The 20,461-nt window shown below is 41.2% G+C and overlaps 1 protein-coding gene across 1 annotated transcript in view; it reads right to left on the reverse strand.

Moving 5' to 3' along the window:
* The window catches only part of LOC139459584 (uncharacterized), a 185,452-nt gene that overhangs the window by 6,487 nt on the left and 158,504 nt on the right, over positions 1-20,461 (reverse strand). Inside the window, exons 57-74 of the mRNA XM_071241138.1 lie at positions 20,250-20,314; positions 19,586-19,713; positions 18,152-18,246; positions 16,506-16,715; positions 14,998-15,057; positions 14,762-14,826; positions 13,279-13,406; positions 12,291-12,385; positions 11,041-11,250; positions 9,493-9,590; positions 8,669-8,793; positions 7,337-7,449; positions 6,552-6,764; positions 5,369-5,416; positions 4,491-4,561; positions 3,298-3,419; positions 2,325-2,434; positions 841-1,086 (exon numbers count right to left, since the gene is read on the reverse strand). Of these exons, the coding sequence (XP_071097239.1) occupies positions 841-1,086; positions 2,325-2,434; positions 3,298-3,419; positions 4,491-4,561; positions 5,369-5,416; positions 6,552-6,764; positions 7,337-7,449; positions 8,669-8,793; positions 9,493-9,590; positions 11,041-11,250; positions 12,291-12,385; positions 13,279-13,406; positions 14,762-14,826; positions 14,998-15,057; positions 16,506-16,715; positions 18,152-18,246; positions 19,586-19,713; positions 20,250-20,314 (2,202 nt within the window). The remainder of the gene's footprint in view (positions 1-840; positions 1,087-2,324; positions 2,435-3,297; positions 3,420-4,490; positions 4,562-5,368; positions 5,417-6,551; positions 6,765-7,336; positions 7,450-8,668; positions 8,794-9,492; positions 9,591-11,040; positions 11,251-12,290; positions 12,386-13,278; positions 13,407-14,761; positions 14,827-14,997; positions 15,058-16,505; positions 16,716-18,151; positions 18,247-19,585; positions 19,714-20,249; positions 20,315-20,461) is intronic.

Below are 20,461 nucleotides of genomic sequence, written 5' to 3' on the forward strand. Positions count from 1 at the left end.
TTCCAATATCGTGTTTTTTTAGTTGCAGCTTTCACTATATACATTTTAAATTATTGTTGTTAAAAATATGCCAAAATATTCCTTTCAATAATTACTGTAAAAATAATTTATTTTTCGACAAACGAATTTTTCCACAAAGAAATTAAGGTTATTTCTTGCCTCATACATATACATATATATATATCTACGCCTATGTACCATAAGAAAGAAATAATTTTGATATATAAACGGGAAACCTGTAGGTGTGATAATAACTAGAATTGATTAATATTTTTTTTAAACAAAAACAAACTGAGAGCAAGAACTGATTAACAAAGAATTGGCTGATATCACCTAATTTAGTAACAGTCATGACGAAATCTACATGTGTGATATGAGTTAATAAATTGGGTTTAACACCGCTTGAACATTATTTCATTTCTATAATGTTGACATGATGTGGGAGAAACACCCTACATTTGTATGAAAGTGAATACCGTATTCGACGTAATAAGCGCCGGGGTCTAATAAGCGCCCATGGCGATATTTGCTGATATATTGGCTAGTGAACAATCCCAATTAGCACTCCTTCCGATTGATCAATGTACACAAGACTTATTTATTCGCGTATAATACACACTTGTCTGTTATATGCACCCTTAATTATGGGCAATTAAATTCTGGAAAAATATATCTGTTGTACATAAACATTTCAGGCTGTCAGCATAAACCACGAAATTTATCTTTCAACTCTGTTTTTTTCACCAACATGATATTCTAAAAAGAGCCCCCTATTTCTAATTTTGAGAGCGCCCTGGGCGCTTATTACGTCAAATGCGGTATGTTGGGATATCTACTGACTCATGCCCAACACTGCTCCAGGTATGACTCCTTGTAGAACAGGTAAGGGGGCCGGGGGCGGGGGCGTGACACAAACATCCTGGATCTTCCCGAGGACATTCTGTTTGAGCGTCTCCTCCAGGGGCAGGTCTCGGGCAAGGAGGAGGACCCGGATGCCGGAGCTGTGACACGTTCCGTTGCTCTGCTCCTTCAGACACCAGTACAGCAGCAGGGTGTTGTCGTCACTGTGAAACACCTTCAGGCTACCTGCACACACAGTGAATCAAGTCATCATCTCCTTGTCCAGGTGAGCTACATGTGACATAGCGAGGTTAGTGATTGAGTATTGTTTAGCTGTGAACCACCTTCAGCCTATCTGCACACACAGTGAAGCAAGTCATCTCCTTGTCCAGGTGAGCTACATGTGACATAGCGAGGTAAGTGAGTGAGTATAGTTTAACTGTCAGCCACGTTCAGGCTACCTGCACACACAGTGAAGCAAGTCATCATCTCCTTGTCTAGGTGAGCTTCACATTACATACAGGGTTAGTGAGTGAGTATTGTTTAACTGTGAACCGTTTTCAGGCTATCTGCACACACAGTGAAGCAAGTCATCTCCTTGTCCAGGTGAGCTACATGTGACATAGCGAGGTAAGTGAGTGAGTATAGTTTAACTGTCAGCCACGTTCAGGCTACCTGCACACACAGTGAAGCAAGTCATCATGTCCTTGTCTAGGTGAGCTACACATTACATACGGGGTTAGTGAGTGAGTATTGTTTAACTGTGAACCGTTTTCAGGCTATCTGCACACACAGTGAAGCAAGTCATTATGTCCTTGTCAAGGTGAGCTACATGTGACATAGCGAGGTTATTGAGTGAGTATAGTTTAACTGTCAGCCACGTTCAGGCTACCTGCACACACAGAGAAGCAAGTCATCATCTCCTTGTCCAGGTGAGCTACAAGTGACATAACGGGGTTATTGAGTGAATATTGTTTAACTGTGAACCACCTTCTACCTACCTGCACACACAGTGAAGCAAGTCATCATCTCCTTGTCCAGGTGAGCTACACATTACATACGGGGTTAGTGAGTGAATGAATATTGTTTAACTGTGAACCACCTCATGCTACCTGCACACACAGTGAAGCAAGTCATTATCTCCTTGTTCAGGTGAGCTACATGTGACATAACAGGGTTAGTGAGTGAGTAAATATTATATAGCTGCCTCAACTTCAGCTTCTGTATTCAGTGATGAAAGTTGTCTCAGTGTGTACAAAGAACACAGAAGTTTAACCTTGCACAGAGAAACACTTGACCTGTGGATCAAAAATCTCCCCTCAGTTCCCGTGAGCTATACATGACAAAAGACTGTTACATCTCCTGGACCAGGTGAGCTAATCTTGTCCTCAGGAAGATACATCTCACGCGATCCAGGTGAGCTATACAGAACCCAATGGTCGTCATATCATGACAAACGATATTGTTTAATCTGTGCTACATACTCCACTGCCCCATGACGGTCGACCCGAGCGAGCTGATGTAGTCTCCGTGGCTGAAGGAGTCACACCGGGGCTTCAGCATGACGCTGTAGTTGGTGAAGCGGTTGTCACCCCTGAAACACATGCATATATATCTTCGTGTACTGTGTTTTCAAGCCTAAAAGAAGCATTTCTCATTACATGTCTATTAACAATCCCACACGCTAAAATTACGTCTTACCTTTGAGAACATTTATTTCGGTTTTCAAGTGGATAGTCAAATGACCATCTTGTCAACATAATCATGATAACGCCCCGCCAAGCGAGGCGAGTCAGTCAGGCGCCATCTTGTTACCATGACATCATTCCCGCCCCTCCATGACAATCAAGTTAAAAATAGATGCACAACATGATCAGTCACATGACCTTACAGACAGGAAGTTTACAAACAACAGCTAATACATCATCGGCGCATACGATTCTTCTGATGCAAAATTATCATCAAATCAAGATTCGTGAAAAAGTAAGTTTGGAGGCAGGTTTTATTATTTATTGAATAATTTTACCATGTAGCTTAATTTGTAACTTATCTTCAGTGACAAGTGGCAAACAGTGAGCTTTAAATCACCCACCTTGATTACGTCATAAAGCAAATGGTTACGCATTATTTAGGGCCTCGGAAACATGTTACATGTGGATATCACCATGAGGTTGGGGATCTTCAGGGTATGTGGGGTCTGTGACTAGTTGCTCAGGCATGCCTGGAACCCATGGTCATGGGACTGAATCTAAGACCTGCATCACTTTGGATGTTACTCCCAACATCAAACTGACACATTGTGGTATCATTGAAAAACTCACATACTTACTCTAGATATGTCACATTAACTCCAACTGGGAAATATAACTTGCTTTCTTCTGGATGGCTAATTTGCTCTCTAACTGGGAAATATAACTTGCTTTCTTCTGATTGGCTAAGTTGCTCCCTAAGACTTACCTTTGTTCCAAGTTCATCTTGAATGTCTTGTCAGTGTGCCGCCTAATAGTGATGTTAAACGAGCGAGATTGTCCGTCCATACCGAAGCCGATGTCAACAGCGCTGCGCCACTTCCCCACCAACTACAGACGACAAAGAGTGAAGGATCAGTCGTGTTATATACAACAGTTACTTTGCCAGGGATGTATCTAGACCTGCTCAGGGGTCTGGATATTCGGCCCCAACCTGCAGCAAATGTCAATAAAAACTTCCAGCTGGGAATTTAAAAAGTTTGAGATGATTTGTATTTCACTGATAACAAGACCAAAAACAAGGCTTAATTTTACATTACTCACTGACTAGATGTGTATGTAGACTCATGTTGATGTAACCATGGAGACTCACTGACTAGATAGTGTATGTAGACTAATGCTGATGTAACCATGGAGACTCACTGACTAGATAGTGTATGTAGACTCATGTTGATGTAACCATGGAGACTAACTGACTAGAAAGTGTATGTAGACTCATGTTGATGTTACCATGGAGACTCACTGGCTAGATAGTGTATGTAGACACATGTTGATGTAACCATGGAGACTCACTGACTAGATAGTGTATGTAGACTAATGTTGATGTAACCATGGAGACTAACTGACTAGGAAGTGTATGTAAGCTCATGTTCATGTAACCATGGAGACTCACTGACTAGATAGTGTATGTAGACTCATGTTGATGTAACCATGGAGACTAACTGACTAGAAAGTGTATGTAGACTCATGTTGATGTTACCATGGAGACTCACTGGCTAGATAGTGTATGTAGACACATGTTGATGTAACCATGGAGACTCACTGACTAGATAGTGTATGTAGACTAATGTTGATGTAACCATGGAGACTAACTGACTAGGAAGTGTATGTAAGCTCATGTTCATGTAACCATGGAGACTCACTGACTAGATAGTGTATGTAGACTAATGTTAATGTAACCATGGAGACTCACTGGCTAGATAGTGTATGTAGACTCATGTTGATGTAACCATGGAGACTCACTGACTAGATAGTGTATGTAGACTCATGTTGATGTAACCATGGAGACTCACTGACTAGATAGTGTATGTAGACTCATGTTTATGTAACAATGGAGACTCACTGACTAGATAGTGTATGTAGACTCAACATCAACATGACCAGATAATGTTGTAGACTTACATTTCTGTCATCAATGTCCTCAGTGACGGACATTGCTGCTAAGGGAGAGCACTCCTTATTTGCATTGTCACCTGGAAACAAGGACCATTATCTAGATCTATACAATAGCAACACGATTAATCACATAGAACAACGAAGAATGAGGCATGGTTCATTTCACAATAAAACATAGTTCTATCATGACTTCATTTTCTGGAGATTCAAACATACGCTCGCAACTTGATGATATCGTAAATTGGATGACATTACTTTTGAAAAGGTAGTAATTAAAGTTGTTTCCCATAGATATACCTGGATAATGCAGATAAATGCAATGGCCGAACAACGAAGAACGAGGCGTGGTTTATTTCACGATAAAGCATAGTTCTTCATGACGTCATTTCTGGAGATTTAAACATACGCTCGCAACGTGATGATATCGTAAATTGGATGACATTACTTTTGAGAGGGTTGTAAGTTGTTTCCCATAGATGTACCTGGGTAATGCAGATAAATGCAATGGCCCAACAGTCTCATCCAAAAGTGGGCAAGATATCCGTTTTGAGACAAAAGGATCAAATAATCGACGTGAAAAATACTAAACTTAACCCCCCTGTTCACAAAATGGATTTTTCCGACATTGCCCTGATCGAATTGTATTGAGGGAGTTATCATTATCTAAATACAGGTAAATATGTATAGAGCCTGTAAATTTTGGAACATAACGTTGTAAATAATGTTGAGATCTCATATAAGAAACAAACTTCTCGTGGCTGTTGTTTATCAGTGGTTTATTCTCCCTGCAGTTTTATTATAAGATAAACAACTCCCACTTGTCGTTTATTTCTTAAATAATGCACTGCAAATAGTGAGGCAATGATTGCTGGGCTGCGACCCACCTGCTGGGGAGTTGTGGAAGTCTGGGAACAGGTAGCTGGTGCAGTCCACTGAAACAACAAACATCCAGGTTATCTCACAATAATACACAAACAGATGAGTTATGGGCAAAAATGGACATTCTGGCAATTTTCAGTTTTAGAGTAGATAAAGAAAATGTAAATGTTATTAAAAAACAAAAACTGTAAATACTGCATCTTGACATAAGGTGAATTTCAGTCAGGTATGTAAAATAGGAATATAAATAATAATCCTGGATTTAATAAACACAGTTTTGCTGTTCATACACCCCAGAAGTGAAGAATTGTGTTTTGCAGCCTAAATCAGAGCACTACATTTCATGTACAGTAAAGTACAGTTATAACGAACTCAAAGGGACTACTAAGTTTAGTTCGTTATAACCGTAGTTTGTTATAAGCATATATACAGCATAACTACAGAAAATAGTCGGGACCAAACAAGTAACTTCGTTATATCCGTAAATTCGTTATAAGCGTGTTCTTTATAATGTACTGTATATGCATTTCCCTGTGGAGATTCCAGGATAGAACTGACCCCCAGCTACCTTTGCTAGGGTATGTGGCTTAGCTGGCTCTTGTCATCCTGGCCTGAATGCATTGCTGTTTGCTCATTCTGTCAATCACTGGTTTGTCTTATTCATACTCAATTATTTACTGGCTGCCATAACATAGTTGGAATATTGCTGACATAGGCACTTTAACTTTGAAAATATATCTGTTCACTGGATATGTTCTGAAAAATAATGCGTTGTTGCTACCACTAGCCAAGAAGTCTTTGAACAGAGTGAATCTATTGTAAGTCGACTTCCACCAGCCAAGAAGTCTTTGAACAGAGTGAATCTATTGCAAGTTTACTCACCATTAGCCAAGAAGTCTTTGAGGCAAGTGAATCTATTGCAAGTCGACTTACCACTAGCCAAGAAGTCTTTGAACACAGTGAATCTATTGCAAGTCTACTGACCACTAGCCAAGAAGTCTTTGAACAGAGTGAATCTATTGTAAGTCGACTCACCACTAGCCAAGAAGTCTTTGAACAGAGTGAATCTATTGTAAGTCGACTCACCACTAGCCAAGAAGTCTTTGAACAGAGTGAATCTATTGCAAGTCGACTCACCACGAACCAAGAAGTCTTTGAACAGAGTAATTCTATTGCAAGTCGACTCACCACTAGCCATGGATGTGACGAGGTCGGCTGGCTTGAGACACATGCCTCTCATCAGAGCTGGAATCTGAGATCTGATCTCATCATTGAGTCCCTGCTCCCGTCCAAGTAGTGTGACCTCGGTCTTGTCTCGCGGACACGTCCCGTCGTCGCTGGTGGTGTAGCAGGCGTAGTACATGAGGTACTTGCCGTCAAAATGGATGATCTTGAAGCTGACTGCAAAAAATACCATCTTGCAACATTCTTTTATTTGCAGAGATTAATTATACATGATTCTGGTTCATAGTATTTTCTGGAGAGATATGTAAAGGATAAAACATTACTCCGAGGTTTTGGTTGACATAGTGAAACCTGAGGGAAACAGTGATTGAGCTAGTCAAACTAAGGCTTTTAGCCCAAAGTTTTACTAGTGAGCTAAACACTGCTAAACTGTGTTGTATGGGAAGTAACTCTTCTACACTGTGATGTCGGGAAAGTAACTCTGCTGTACTGGGTTGTTGGGGAAGTAACTCTTCTACACTGTTGTGAGGGAAGTAACTCTGCTACGCTGTTGTAGGGGAAGTAACTCCCCAACAATGTGTTGTAGGGGAAATAACTCTTCCACATGATGTTGTATGAGAAGTAACTCTTCTAAACTGTGATGCTATTGTGGGGGAAGTAACTCTGCTACACTGTGCTGTAGGGGAAGTAACTCTTCTACACTGTGTTGTAGGGGAAGTAACTCTTCTTCACTGTGTAGCAGGGGAAATAACTCTCGTCTACACTGTGTTGTGGGGTAGTACACTTACACCAGGGGTAGACGCTGTCCTTCCCGCCGAGGCGACCGAGAAGATAAGCATCGGGATGATTCCCTGTGTGGAGTTTGGTCAGACTGGACAGAGGGTCCTGGCAGAAACCCTTCCTGAAACAGTGAGCTAGAGAGTGAGTGATTTTATACCAGCTTTACACAGTATTTAGTTACATCCATCTAACTGTGTTAGGAAAGCCTAAACCTGTGAAAGTCTAAGACAGATCAATGTGAAAAATCAGGCTGATTCAGGGATTTTGAGACCTTGACTAGTGAATACTGGCACGGGGAAATACACAGCCTTCAGAGCACACTGGGCCATTGTGTCCTCCTGAAACTCATGAGACTGCTTTGCCCTCTATGATCTGATGATCTTATTATCAGGCATATTTAGGCAGAAGAGACAAAAAATCACTGAATACTTAGCACTCCCTCCTGTGGTAAACGGCTTGACAAAAGGTCGGTACTTACATCAGGGAGAAATTTTCGATAATTAGCAAGTTACTTTAGTTCCCCATGACACACAGTTTCCAGAAGCTGTTTTCTCTGTCTTTTCATGTCTTTGGCCAAATTTGCAACTGTTGTTAGTGATGATCCATCACTTATACTGTGTGTTTGTATTAGATCTGGGACGGGTAACTCGGGTACCAGGGTCGGGTAGGTACTGACTATGACCCATGGTTAGTCATGTGATATATTGTTTATTGAGAAAAATTATCTAGAACTCTATGGTTACACTACAAGTCACTCATGTTCGCATTTCTTTCTGACTATGCACCCATTCCTTCTGATTTTTCATATGGTTGAATAAAGATATAACTTAATTCAACTTCAGTGTATGAATGACCAGATTGTTTAATACATGTATCTAAATACGTTTTGTCAGGGCTATTCTAAAAATGTTCCCAATCGGTCATTTTGAGACATATCCTGACACCTACTGTGGGTACCCGGGTAGGGGGGGATAATAGGGGGGGGGTTACCTAGGTAGTAAATTTGGACTCGTTCCAGCCCTAGTTTGTATACACTAGTTCCTCCTTCACCCAGGAATACATATTGCCACTATGCAGTGTAACAGTGATTGGTTACTATTTGAATAATGTATTTCAATGAAGCAGTGTATAACTCATGGGCGTCAAATGAACTTTCTGCTAACCCTGCTGTTGCTTGATATTGAAGCAATGTGTGGAGTAGACGCCCACAGGGCTAAAGCACATGCAGTGTAATCTGAAAGATCATTGACTGGAGTACTCGCTGGAACCAAGCTGCGACTTGATTCACTAGATAACAATAGATATTACATTGAAGGAGGTTGTAGGTGCTGGAGACTTACATGCTGCCGGTGTAGAGGCCGTCGAGGTGGCCAGTGTCCGCCTGGTACCTGTAGAACAACACGCTGGACTCCATCTTATTGAAGGTGAAGCGAGTCCGCGCCACCTCGTACCACAGGCCCGCCATCTGACAACATGCATTCATAGTTCAACCATCTGACAACAAGCATTCATAGTTCAACCATCTGACGACAAGCATGTACAGCTCAACTATCTGACACCAAGCATCTAGAGCTCAATCATTTGACAACAAGCATGTAGTCAAATGACATCTGACAACAAGCATGTACAGCTCAACAATATGACAACAAGCATCTACAGCTCAACCATCTGACGAGCATCTACAGCTCAACCATCTGACAACAAGCATGTTCAGCTCAACCATCTGACAACAAGCATGAACAGCTCAACCATCTGACAACAAGCATCTACAGCTCAACCATCTGACAACAGGCATCTACAGCTCAACATCTGTCAAGCATCTACAGCTCAACCATCTGACAACAAGCATCTGCAGCTCAACCATCTGACAACAAGCATCTACAGCTCAACATCTGTCAAGCATCTACAACTCAACCATCTGACAACAAACATGCACAACTCAACCATCTGACAACACGCATGTACAGCTCAACCATCTGACAACAAGCATCTACAGCTCAACCATCTGACAACAAGCATCTACAGCTCAACTATTCAGTTCAGTATCAACATCCCCCGCTGAATTTGAAGCCCCATCATACACACAACGTTACTGGTGGAATATTGCTGACTGCAGCATAAATCACCATTCCCTCACCCAGCAGCATCTCAATGGGGACATTACCTGCAGGAAGACGAAGTTGGGGGTGAGAGGGATGTCATCAAAGGTGCAGATCTTCCGTTGAATTGAGTCTTCATCCACCTCCGGGGCTTCACACAGATCTGAAACAGCAATCACAATGTGGGTGATGCGGGGTCTCTCAACATCAGCTGTTACTCACAGCTACAGGAGACACTGGACCATAGTGGAGGATTGATATCACCTTGCCCTCATACACAAATACCAGTGGGTATCACCAAATTTGTCAATGTCTGTAAAGAGTTCGCTCCCTTTCTAAGTGGAGGAACCATGGGTTGTCCAGTGATCTGATCATTAGGGTTGCACAGACTTGTGTCACCATGGATTGTCTAGTGAACTTATCGATATTACTGTACATAGTTGTATCCCTTGTCCTGTCAGGATCTGCTGGTCATGAGTTCGGATCACAGATCTGTATGTTTTGGAATAGCTGCATGACAACTGACAGTGCACCATATAGCTCTCCCACCATCAGAGGCTACTTCTTGTTAGTCTCTGCCATACCTATAGCCCTCTAGTGTATCTCCATGCCCCAATGGTGTTGTTCATGGCTCATGGTTACAGTCACTGCTTTTCCTGGCCCAGACTCTGTTATCAACAGGAAACTGTGATACACATGTACAGTCGAACTCCATTATCTTGAACCTAACTGGACCGTGTTGTAACTTGGAGATATCCAGACATTCAAGATAACGAGATAAAAGTACATAATTGGTTTATATTGCAATGTACTTTTACAGCTATGTTTAACGTGTGTGGAGAGGTACTAGATTTACTTGCTCTTCTCAAAACTGTTAATGTGGACAATGCCAACACCAGGAAAAAGGTACAATATTCAACAGTAAAATCAAATTTGGGACCAGGTCCAAGGCTCTAGACTGTGCGTTGTAATTTTTTCTCGAATCCGAGATAAGTGGGTAAATATATAGGTATTTATATAAGATAGCTACGCGATAAATCGCAAAGAACAATGAAGCTGGGCAAAGAAGATGAATGGTAGCACCCAAAAGTGGGAGAGATATGACAATCGGCATTGGGAGAAAAGGTAATTGACGTGAGGATTGTGAGAATATGGGTGAAAACCAACCTGTGCATAAAATTGACTTGTCCTACATTGCAGAGGATGGATTCTATTGAGGGAGTCATTATGTAAATACGGGTAGATATTTCTAAAGCTTGTACGTTCCATAATCATCCGTAAAGACACTCTACATTATAATGATATCTCATATTAAAAATATGCGCCCCTCATGGTTTATTCTCCCTGCAGTGTTTTATTGTACGATAAACAACTCCCACTCGTCGTTTGTATTTCTTAAATATAGTGAGGTGGTCGGGACCGGACAATAGTTTCAAAATTTCGGTACATGAGCGATAACGAGGTTCGACTGTAACTTGAATATTTCTGCCTGTCTTTAACAACAATTACAGACTCACACGAACATTTCACACCAGATATATTAAAAATCATGATAAACTGTTTTGTGACAATTATCATGTTGGGTTCAGGGGGACATTTGCTCTATTGCTCACTATAGTTGTACGTGACCAGGTCATCGATCTCCACACACAGGTTGGAGACGTAGAAGTACATGCTGGTCAATGTGGCGTCCTCTATCCCCTTTTCCCGAGACAGCACCTCCACAGTCAACTTGTTCCGAGGACAGGTTCCATCTGTCCCGAAGCCGTAGCACGTATACAGAACCGCTACCTCGTAGTTCGTATACACAACCCGCATTATCACTGAAACAATTGGCATTACCACTGAAACAATTATCCCTCACCCAAGTATACTGAAACAATGTTAATACATGTATTAAAATAAATAGTATTAGTAATGCTTGACAAAAAGTTGTTCTGTGTGGCCATGAGATCATCAAACACAGCAGTGTCATTTTCATCTTCCCGAGGCAAGAGAGTTAACTGACTGTAAAAGTCCAGTTTCCACCCTTTCCGAACTAGGCTGGTTAGAATTTGGCTGGACTAACGAGTCTATGCATATTCCAATCAAAATGATGCAATGAAAAAGAAATCCGGTTCGAAAAGAGTAATGCCGATTTCAGTCGGTTGCAGGATTTGCAAAGCATGTGTGCAGTGCCAACTAGTTGTCAACAGATATTTTTCAAATCTTTTCAAGTCTTTAATCAAGGTGCTCACATGATTTGATGCGATGTAAGACCCGTTTTATCACAATATAGATCTTGATTGTCGATCAGATCGTTTTGACTGGGCGCCGCCATTTTGTTTGACGCAAATGCAAGTGATACGAGAGGTGGAATCTGATTGGTCTATAGGAGAGGCATAGAAGGGACACAACTTGTAATAGCCCCTGGAGGCGCTATGATTGAGCCCAGGAATTCCACCTGAGTTTGGACAGCATGGAAACTGGACTTTTAAGGTCAGTTAACACTCTTGTGGCCTTTATCTGAACTCACTCTTGTTTAAACAATCACAAAAAGGTTTTCAGCTAAAGTTGAAATTATTAGTGAATCATAAGTGTGAAGTTATTAGATACTACAATATGACCAAATTGCATTCTTAAATTGCAATTATACAGCTTTCTTTCAGTTCTGGTCTTCCTTCCAGAGACAAAGAATATTAGAATGATATCATATTTTATGATTGTCTATATTTGCAAAATGTTTTGAAAGTTTGATGTAAAGGGAGTGGATTTTAAATAATGTATAATTATTGAAATGTTACACATTGTATTTTATTTGAAATGTGAATAGAGATTTAAATGAAATATAAAAAGAAATAAGCCATTGCATGCACAACGTTACTTTCAATCCCGCCAATGATGAAGACAAAATGTCCCGGGTGACCACGCTGCGTTAGCTCCACCGATTCAGCTGGTGCACACGATGCCCCATAATTCCTGCCAAGAGATCAAGCAGATACATACTGATATTTATGATTCGTTTGTTTGATGTTTAACACCGCACTCAGCGATATTCCAGCTATATGACAGCGGTCTGAAATATAATGAAGTCTGGACAAGACAATCCAGTGATTGACATCATGAGCATCGATCCACGCAATTGGGATACGATGACATGCATCATCCAAGTCAGCAAGTCTGACCACCCGATCCTGTTAGTCACCTAACTGAGAAGCATGGTCAGCATTTTTGGCAAGCATGGGTTGCTGAAAACCTATTTCATTGCAAATTGTTTTACTGAAACACCACATCAAATTTTACAATGTTTATCAATCTTAAACGAAGTTCATACAATGTCTCATTTTCACCAATGGCTACCGGTACTTATTCCTGGACCATTCCATAAAACACTCTAAGCACTAAGGATACTGTGACTTACATGCTTTCACATCACTTTGTGGATTAGGGTGTCATTTTACAAAGAGATCTTAGCGCTAAGGTGATCATAACTCCCGTACCATAACATACTTAGCGTAGTCGTAGCGCTAAGATTTTTTTGTACAACAGCACCCTGGGCAGTGATCTGAACATGACCACCATACCATATATATACTGCGGAGTACTTAAATATTAATTTGAACATTTTCTCAAACTGTTTTTATGATTAGACATGTCATGTTCAGATTGTACGTCAAGAGCAATTCCAAATGAAACACCGGATACAGAAAGGTCTGATGGGTAGTTTATCATGGCGACCAGCATGTTTGATCAGACAGAACAAATGCAATGTGTTTCTCAATGACTTGAAGTTGTTTATCAAATCTTGGTGGTCAGGAAACTGAAGGTGTTGATGTATTTTCTATAACCCACAAGAGACGCGGGGGACTGACCTGTACCCAGTGTAGGCCATGACGGTGGAGCCGTCGTCCAGGATCTGTATACGTCTGATGAAGTTGTCCCAGGTGTTGTTACCCCAGGCGTAGTGGGTCCCGGCAACCGTGTACCAGTCTCCAGTCAACTGGAGGACAAGGGCAGATAACTCTCAACTACATCTCAACAACAGCCTGGCAAGCTCCTTCCCACTCTCAGTAACATCGCTGCCACCAGTGTGGGCGCGGCCATTACAAGAATCATGAAATTTGCCCTCCAACCCCATATGTAGTAACGTTTATACTTTTGTTTATGTCTTTGGGAATGCCATCATATTTCAATTTGAAAAGGTTTACAACTGACCATGTTTTCCAGATGAATTTACTTTTTTGTTTTGATCATCAGATTGGTTCGAGATTGCAGACTAATGGAAAATCAACCAACTTCTCCCTTACATTCTTACTATATTAATAACACGATAGTTTTAATGAAACAGAAATTCAAATTGACAAACGAAGAAAGTTATTTAGCAGCGATAAGTGTATTCGGCATCACGACAGTCGTCACTTGTTTTGTAAACATAACAGTCATTCAGTTGCGAGTTCAACTCCAAGCATGGTTGTGGCCACCTATTCACAGTGGGGAGTTTTGACTGGTGGCAGCGATAGTAAAGAGAGCTCCGAGAACGTACTATCGCTGTGAGGAGCTTGCAGCCTGGAAGACAAGGGCAGATAACTCTCCACTACATCTCAACAACAGCCTGGAGGACAAGGGCAGATAGCTCTCAACTACATCTCAACACTGGAGGACAAGGACAAGGGCAGATAACTCTCAACTACATCTCAACAACAGCATGGCAAGCTCCTCACAGTTATATCCCATTCGCGGAGCTCTCTGTACTATCCCTGCCACACGTCAAAGCTCCCCACTGTGATAGGTAACCACAATGATGCTTGGAGTTGAACTCACAACTCTTTATGTTTATTAACAAGTGATGACTGTCTGACGACATATACACTTAACCCTGCTAAATTACTTTCTTTGTTTTCTTCAGTTTGAATTACTATTTCATTTCAACTATCCTGTAATTGGTACAGTAAGAATGGAAGCTGGCAGTTTGTTAATTTTCAGTTTGTCTGCAATCTCTAACCAATCCGATGAAACAAACAAAAAGGTAAATTCATCTGTGAATTGTGTTCAGTCGTAAACTTTTTAAAATTCACTCTGATGTCATTCCCAATGACATAAACAAAAGTATAAACGTTGCTATATTTGGGGTTAGAGAGAAAATTTCAAGATTCTTGTAATGGCCAAACTGGTTACCTAGAGTGTAACGAAGGTTTCACGTGCTGGGAAGGAACTTGAACAGCATGGAGGACAAGAGCAGATAACTCTCAACTACACATCTCAACAACAGCATCACAGACAATAGGTATGTCACACACAGTATACCCAGTTCATGTCGAACTCACATACAAGGGCAGATAACTCTGAAACACTTACCCTATTCATGTCAAAGTTCCGCTGAGCACTGATGAACTTGTCCATGCACTGGACCTTGATATAGTCTGCAACAACAACTACAGCCATGATCTAGATTCTCTGAGCAACTTCGTGAGAAGAATGCAACATCAGTCCCATCGCCCTACCCTAATCCCCAAGCTCACATTGATCTATAAAGCCAGGTGAGCTAAAATGTACATAGACATAGAAAATATAAATGGACCAGCCAAACTCACCTGACGTGATTTCCCCTGCCAAGGCAGCTTGACTGATGGAGCTCGGGATCTGACACAGGTCTGCAAACATACAGTCAGCATCAGTGTGGGGAATACAGGGATCTGTGGTTCACCTTCAACTTACAAGACTCCAGATGAGCTGCATAGCTCACCTTCAACTTACAAGACTCAAAATAAGCTGCATAGCTCACCTTCAACTTACAAGACTCCAGAAAAGATGCATAGCTCACCTTCAACTTACAAGACTCCAGAAAAGCTGCATAGCTCACCTTCAACTTACAAGACTCCAGATAAGCTGCATAGCTCACCTTCAACTTACAAGACTCCAAATGTGCTGCATAGCTCACCTTCAACTTACAAGACTCCAGATAAGCTGCATAGCTCACCTTCAACTTACAAGACTCCAGAAAAGCTGCATAGCTCACCTTCAACTTACAAGACTCAAAATGTGCTGCATAGCTCACCTTCAACTTACAAGACTCCAGAAAAGATGCATAGCTCACCTTCAACTTACAAGACTCCAGAAAAGATGCATAGCTCACCTTCAACTTACAAGACTCCAGATAAGCTGCATAGCTCACCTTCAACTTACAAGACTCCAGAAAAGCTGCATAGCTCATCTTCAACTTACAAGACTCCAAATGTGCTGCATAGCTCACCTTCAACTTACAAGACTCCAGAAAAGATGCATAGCTCACCTTCAACTTACAAGACTCCAGAAAAGATGCATAGCTCACCTTCAACTTACAAGACTCCAGATAAGCTGCATAGCTCACCTTCAATTTACAAGACTCCAGAAAAGATGCATAGCTCACCTTCAACTTACAAGACTCCAGAAAAGCTGCATAGCTCACCTTCAACTTACAAGACTCCAGAAAAGCTGCATAGCTCACCTTCAACTTACAAGACTCCAGAAAAGATGCATAGCTCACCTTCAACTTACAAGACTCCAGATAAGCTGCAAAGCTCACCTTCAACATACAACACTCCAGATGAGCTACATTGGTCACCTTCAGCTTACAAGACTCCACATAATAGCTCACTTTCAACTTTCCGAGGTTCAGATAAGCTGCGTATATCTCACCTTCTACTTTCCGAGTTTCAGATAGGCTGCATAGCTCACCTTCAACTTACCGAGCTCTTGACAAACTGCATATAATTTTGCTGATATAGTATTCCATACTCAAAGAAAATATATAAATACACCATGAGAATGATTATGTGAGTAAATATTCAATGACACAAACAATTATCTGTAGCACTGAACGTATGAATATTCTCTGACATTTTGCATGTCCAACTATACTACTCATGTTTGATAGGGATGATCAGATGGGTCAGACATATTCAAATATACACATGACATGAGAATCAGTTTTGTGTATCGTGGAAAGATGAAAAAAATCTTTCAAAAGTTGAGTAGTAGGCTAGATGTTGATCCCTCTATCATGTTATTTTTTTCACTTATAATAGGACGGAGTGAAGAGGATACATTCAAAGCCACTCACCAAGGTCGCTGTCCTGGATGTCGCTGAGGCGGACACAGCCATGTCTAATGTACTCTTCCAGTTGTGTCCGAGTTTCTTTGTCAACTCGCAAGTTCTTCGATATTATCTCCACCTGAATCTTGTTGCTCTTGCAGGTGCCGTCCGGGTTTGCTCCCAGACACCAGTAAACCACTGCATTCGTGTAGTCTGTATAGATGACCTTCAAAGTTGCTGAAATACACGTTCATCTGCAGTGACTCTCTGTGCACCTGTGTTATCTGGCTCATCAGATCTGACTATCACTGTTCACATCATCAGTGTGTATATACCAACTCAGACCTCACTACCCTAATGGTCAAAAGGATTTTAAGTACCCTGTACTACAGATGAGACCAGCTCTTTTGTAGGGCTGTTCCTGAATTGATTATTGGAATTTTGGTTGCTCACATCGGCAATCGAAAATTCCAGAAAGGTTGTATTTTTTTTCACATGTTTATGGCTGACTGACATACAGTGACTGACTGACTGACTCAGTAACTCACTCATTCACTCTCTGACTCACTCACTCACTGATTGACTGTAACTCACTCACTGTATCTTCCTGAGGAAGGGAGTTAACTGACTATAAGATTCCAGTTTCCACCCATCCTGAACCATGCTGCAATATGAGTTATATTTTGGCTGGACAACTGAGTCTTTGTCTGTCCAATCAAACTTGCATAACGAAATCAACATCCGTGGCTCACTAACTGACTGACTGTGACACACTAGCTGACTGACTGTGACACACTAGCTGACTGACTGTGACACACTAGCTGACTGACTGTGACACACTAGCTGACAGACTATGACAAACTAACTGACTGACTGTGACACACTAGCTGACTGACTGTGACACACTAGCTGACTGACTGTGACACACTAGCTGACTGACTATGACACACTAGCTGACTGACTGTGAAACACTAGCTGACTGACTGTGACACACTAGCTGACTGACTGTGACACACTAGCTGACTGACTGTGACACACTAGCTGACTGACTATGACACACTAGCTGACTGACTGTGACACACTAGCTGACTCACTGTGACACACTAGTTGACAGACTATGACACACTAGCTGACTGACTGTGACACACTAGCTGACTGACTGTGAAACACTAGCTGACTGACTGTGACACACTAGCTGACTGACTGTGAAACACTAACTGACTGACTGTGACACACTAGCTGACTGACTGTGACACACTAGCTGACAGACTATGACACACTAGCTGACTGACTGTGACACACTAGCTGACTGACTGTGAAACACTAGCTGACTGACTGTGACACACTAGCTGACTGACTGTGACACACTAGCTGACTGACTGTGACACACTAGCTGACTGACTGTGACACACTAGCTGACTATGACACACTAGCTGACAGACTATGACACACTAGCTGACTGACTATGACACACTAGCTGACTGACTGTGACACACTAGCTGACTGACTGTGACACACTAGCTGACTGACTGTGACACACTAGCTGACTGATGTAGAGTTCATGTTCAAGATTTAAGACGCTCGGGTTTAAATCTGGGTGTGGCTTTGAATCTATTTCTCAGTTGAATGGTAGATTAGGCCCAGTATGGGAAACACCGAACGTTAACTCCTACCTGCCATATCCCGGAACATGTAGGTGAAGTGTCCGGGTGTTGACGTGTCCTTAACATGCATAAACTCTGTTGGGCGACAACCTTGAACATCTTTGCTGAAAATAAAACACATTCTGTAAACCACATACAGTAAACTACCTTCTGTAAACCACATTGAGTAAACTACATTCTGTATGCCACATTCAGTAAACCACATTCTGTAAACCACATTCTGTAGTCTACATTCTGTTAACTACATTCTGTAAACCACATTCTGTAAACCACATTCTGTATGTCACATTCAGTAAACCACATTCTGTAACCCACATTCTGTAAACCACATTCAGTAAACCACATTCTGTAAACTACATTCTGTAAACGACATTCAGTAAACCACATTCTGTAAATCACATTCTGTAAACCACATTCTGTAAACGACATTCAGTAAACCACATTCTGTAAACCACATCCTGTAAACCACATTCACATTCTGTGAACCACATTCTGTTAAACATATTCACCTTCTGTAAACCACATTCTGTAAACCATGTTCAGTAAACCACATTCTGTTCACCACTTTCAGTAAACCACATTCTGTAAACCACATTCACATTCTGTAAACCACATTCTGCATATTAACATAAAAAAAACCAAAAAAACACTGATATATATGTGCGTAAATACATTTACACATCTGGATGGTAATAATCTTTACTCCAGAATCTTTGATGATGGATCCTAAGTTCCCAGCCCACCCCCAACTGTTGACAAGTGTATCAGATAGGCCCCATCAGACACTACAGTACGGGTGAAAGCTAAAGTGACGTTTATCAGATGCACAACCAGGAATAAGCTAGTGACTGAGTGAGTGCTGAGGGAATTAGTTGAGTTTAATGCCAGTTTGAACAGTATTTTTATTCCCTATGTAATATCATGGGTGGCCCATTGGCTGAGGCTTGCCAGACTCTGATGAACATTTGTATCCCCCTGATTATGACTCTTGGTGTGTCTCCGCCATGTCCTGTGAGTTTCACCACAGGATTAACAAAATCCACATCACTTTGGACTTTCCTCTCATGTTAAGCTGACATTGTCAAATAACTGAAATGCTATTCAAAGTCATCAAAGACATCAAACCCATCTCACTCATTCTACATTCTGCCATTTCTGGTGTACCTTGCCGTGATATTGCTGGAATATTGCTTGTATCCCCTGTAGTTACACACAAATGGTTACTCGTGAAAGGCGACTATGCTTGTCACAAGAGGCGCCTAACAGCGCGAGTGGTCAGGCTCGCCCATTGCGTGGAGCGATGCTCATGATGTCAATGACTGAATTGTCAGATCCAGTCTCGATTATTTACAGACTGCTGTCATATGGCTGGAATATTGCTAAGTGCGAGTTAAACAACAACAAAACAACTTGTATTCCCTGTAGTAACACAAAAAAGCTTACTCGTATCCTCTGTAGGAACAAAAAAGGTGGTCATCTTGGCTGACGTGAAAGTCCCGGATCTCTGAGGCCCACGACCGATCTCCCCAGATGTGCTGCGTCTTGGCGATCGTGTGCCATGAACCCGAGAACTGACAACAGATACATTCATAACATTTATAACATCTTAGAACTTATTTTTCCATGGAATTATATTTCGTTTTCATTTATTGATAGAAATGGATGCACTTACATTTGATGAAATAGGTTCTCTTTGGATCATATCAACAATGGATTTGTTTTACGTTTTGGTTTTGTTTACTTTTTGGATCATATTTAGACAAAGGTTTGGCTCCTATCCAGTTAAAGTCTGTGTTTATTCTTTGGATAATATCCAGACAAGGGTTTTGTTTTCTCTTTGGATCATATCCAGACAAGGGTTTTGTTTGTTCTTTGGATCATATCCAGACAAGGGTTTTGTTTGTTCTTTGGATCCTATCCAGACAAGGGTTTTGTTTGTTCTTTGGATCCTATCCAGACAAGGGTTTTGTTTTCTCTTTGGATCATATCCAGACAAGGGTTTTGTTTGTTCTTTGGATCATATCCAGACAAGGGTTTTGTTTGTTCTTTGGATCATATCCAGACAATGGTTATGATTACTCATGGATTATATGTTTGTTCTGGTTACCCTCTTAAAGTCAAAGTTGTCCTGGACAGGGATGAACTTGGTCATACATTCGGCCACAACGTAGTCTGGAAGTAGAACAGTCGTTGGATTTTATGTCATGGTGCTGTATCAAGACTTCAAAGCTGAATTCTATTAGCTTATTATTAAACATTTACACACAAAAAGTGATCAAAATGTTATCTTCAATACTTTACCGTCTCCATTTCATGTTC

This window comes from Haliotis cracherodii, unplaced genomic scaffold (assembly GCF_022045235.1).
Source record: "Haliotis cracherodii isolate W230 unplaced genomic scaffold, xgHalCrac1.p SCAF_13, whole genome shotgun sequence".
NCBI lineage: Eukaryota > Metazoa > Mollusca > Gastropoda > Lepetellida > Haliotidae > Haliotis > Haliotis cracherodii.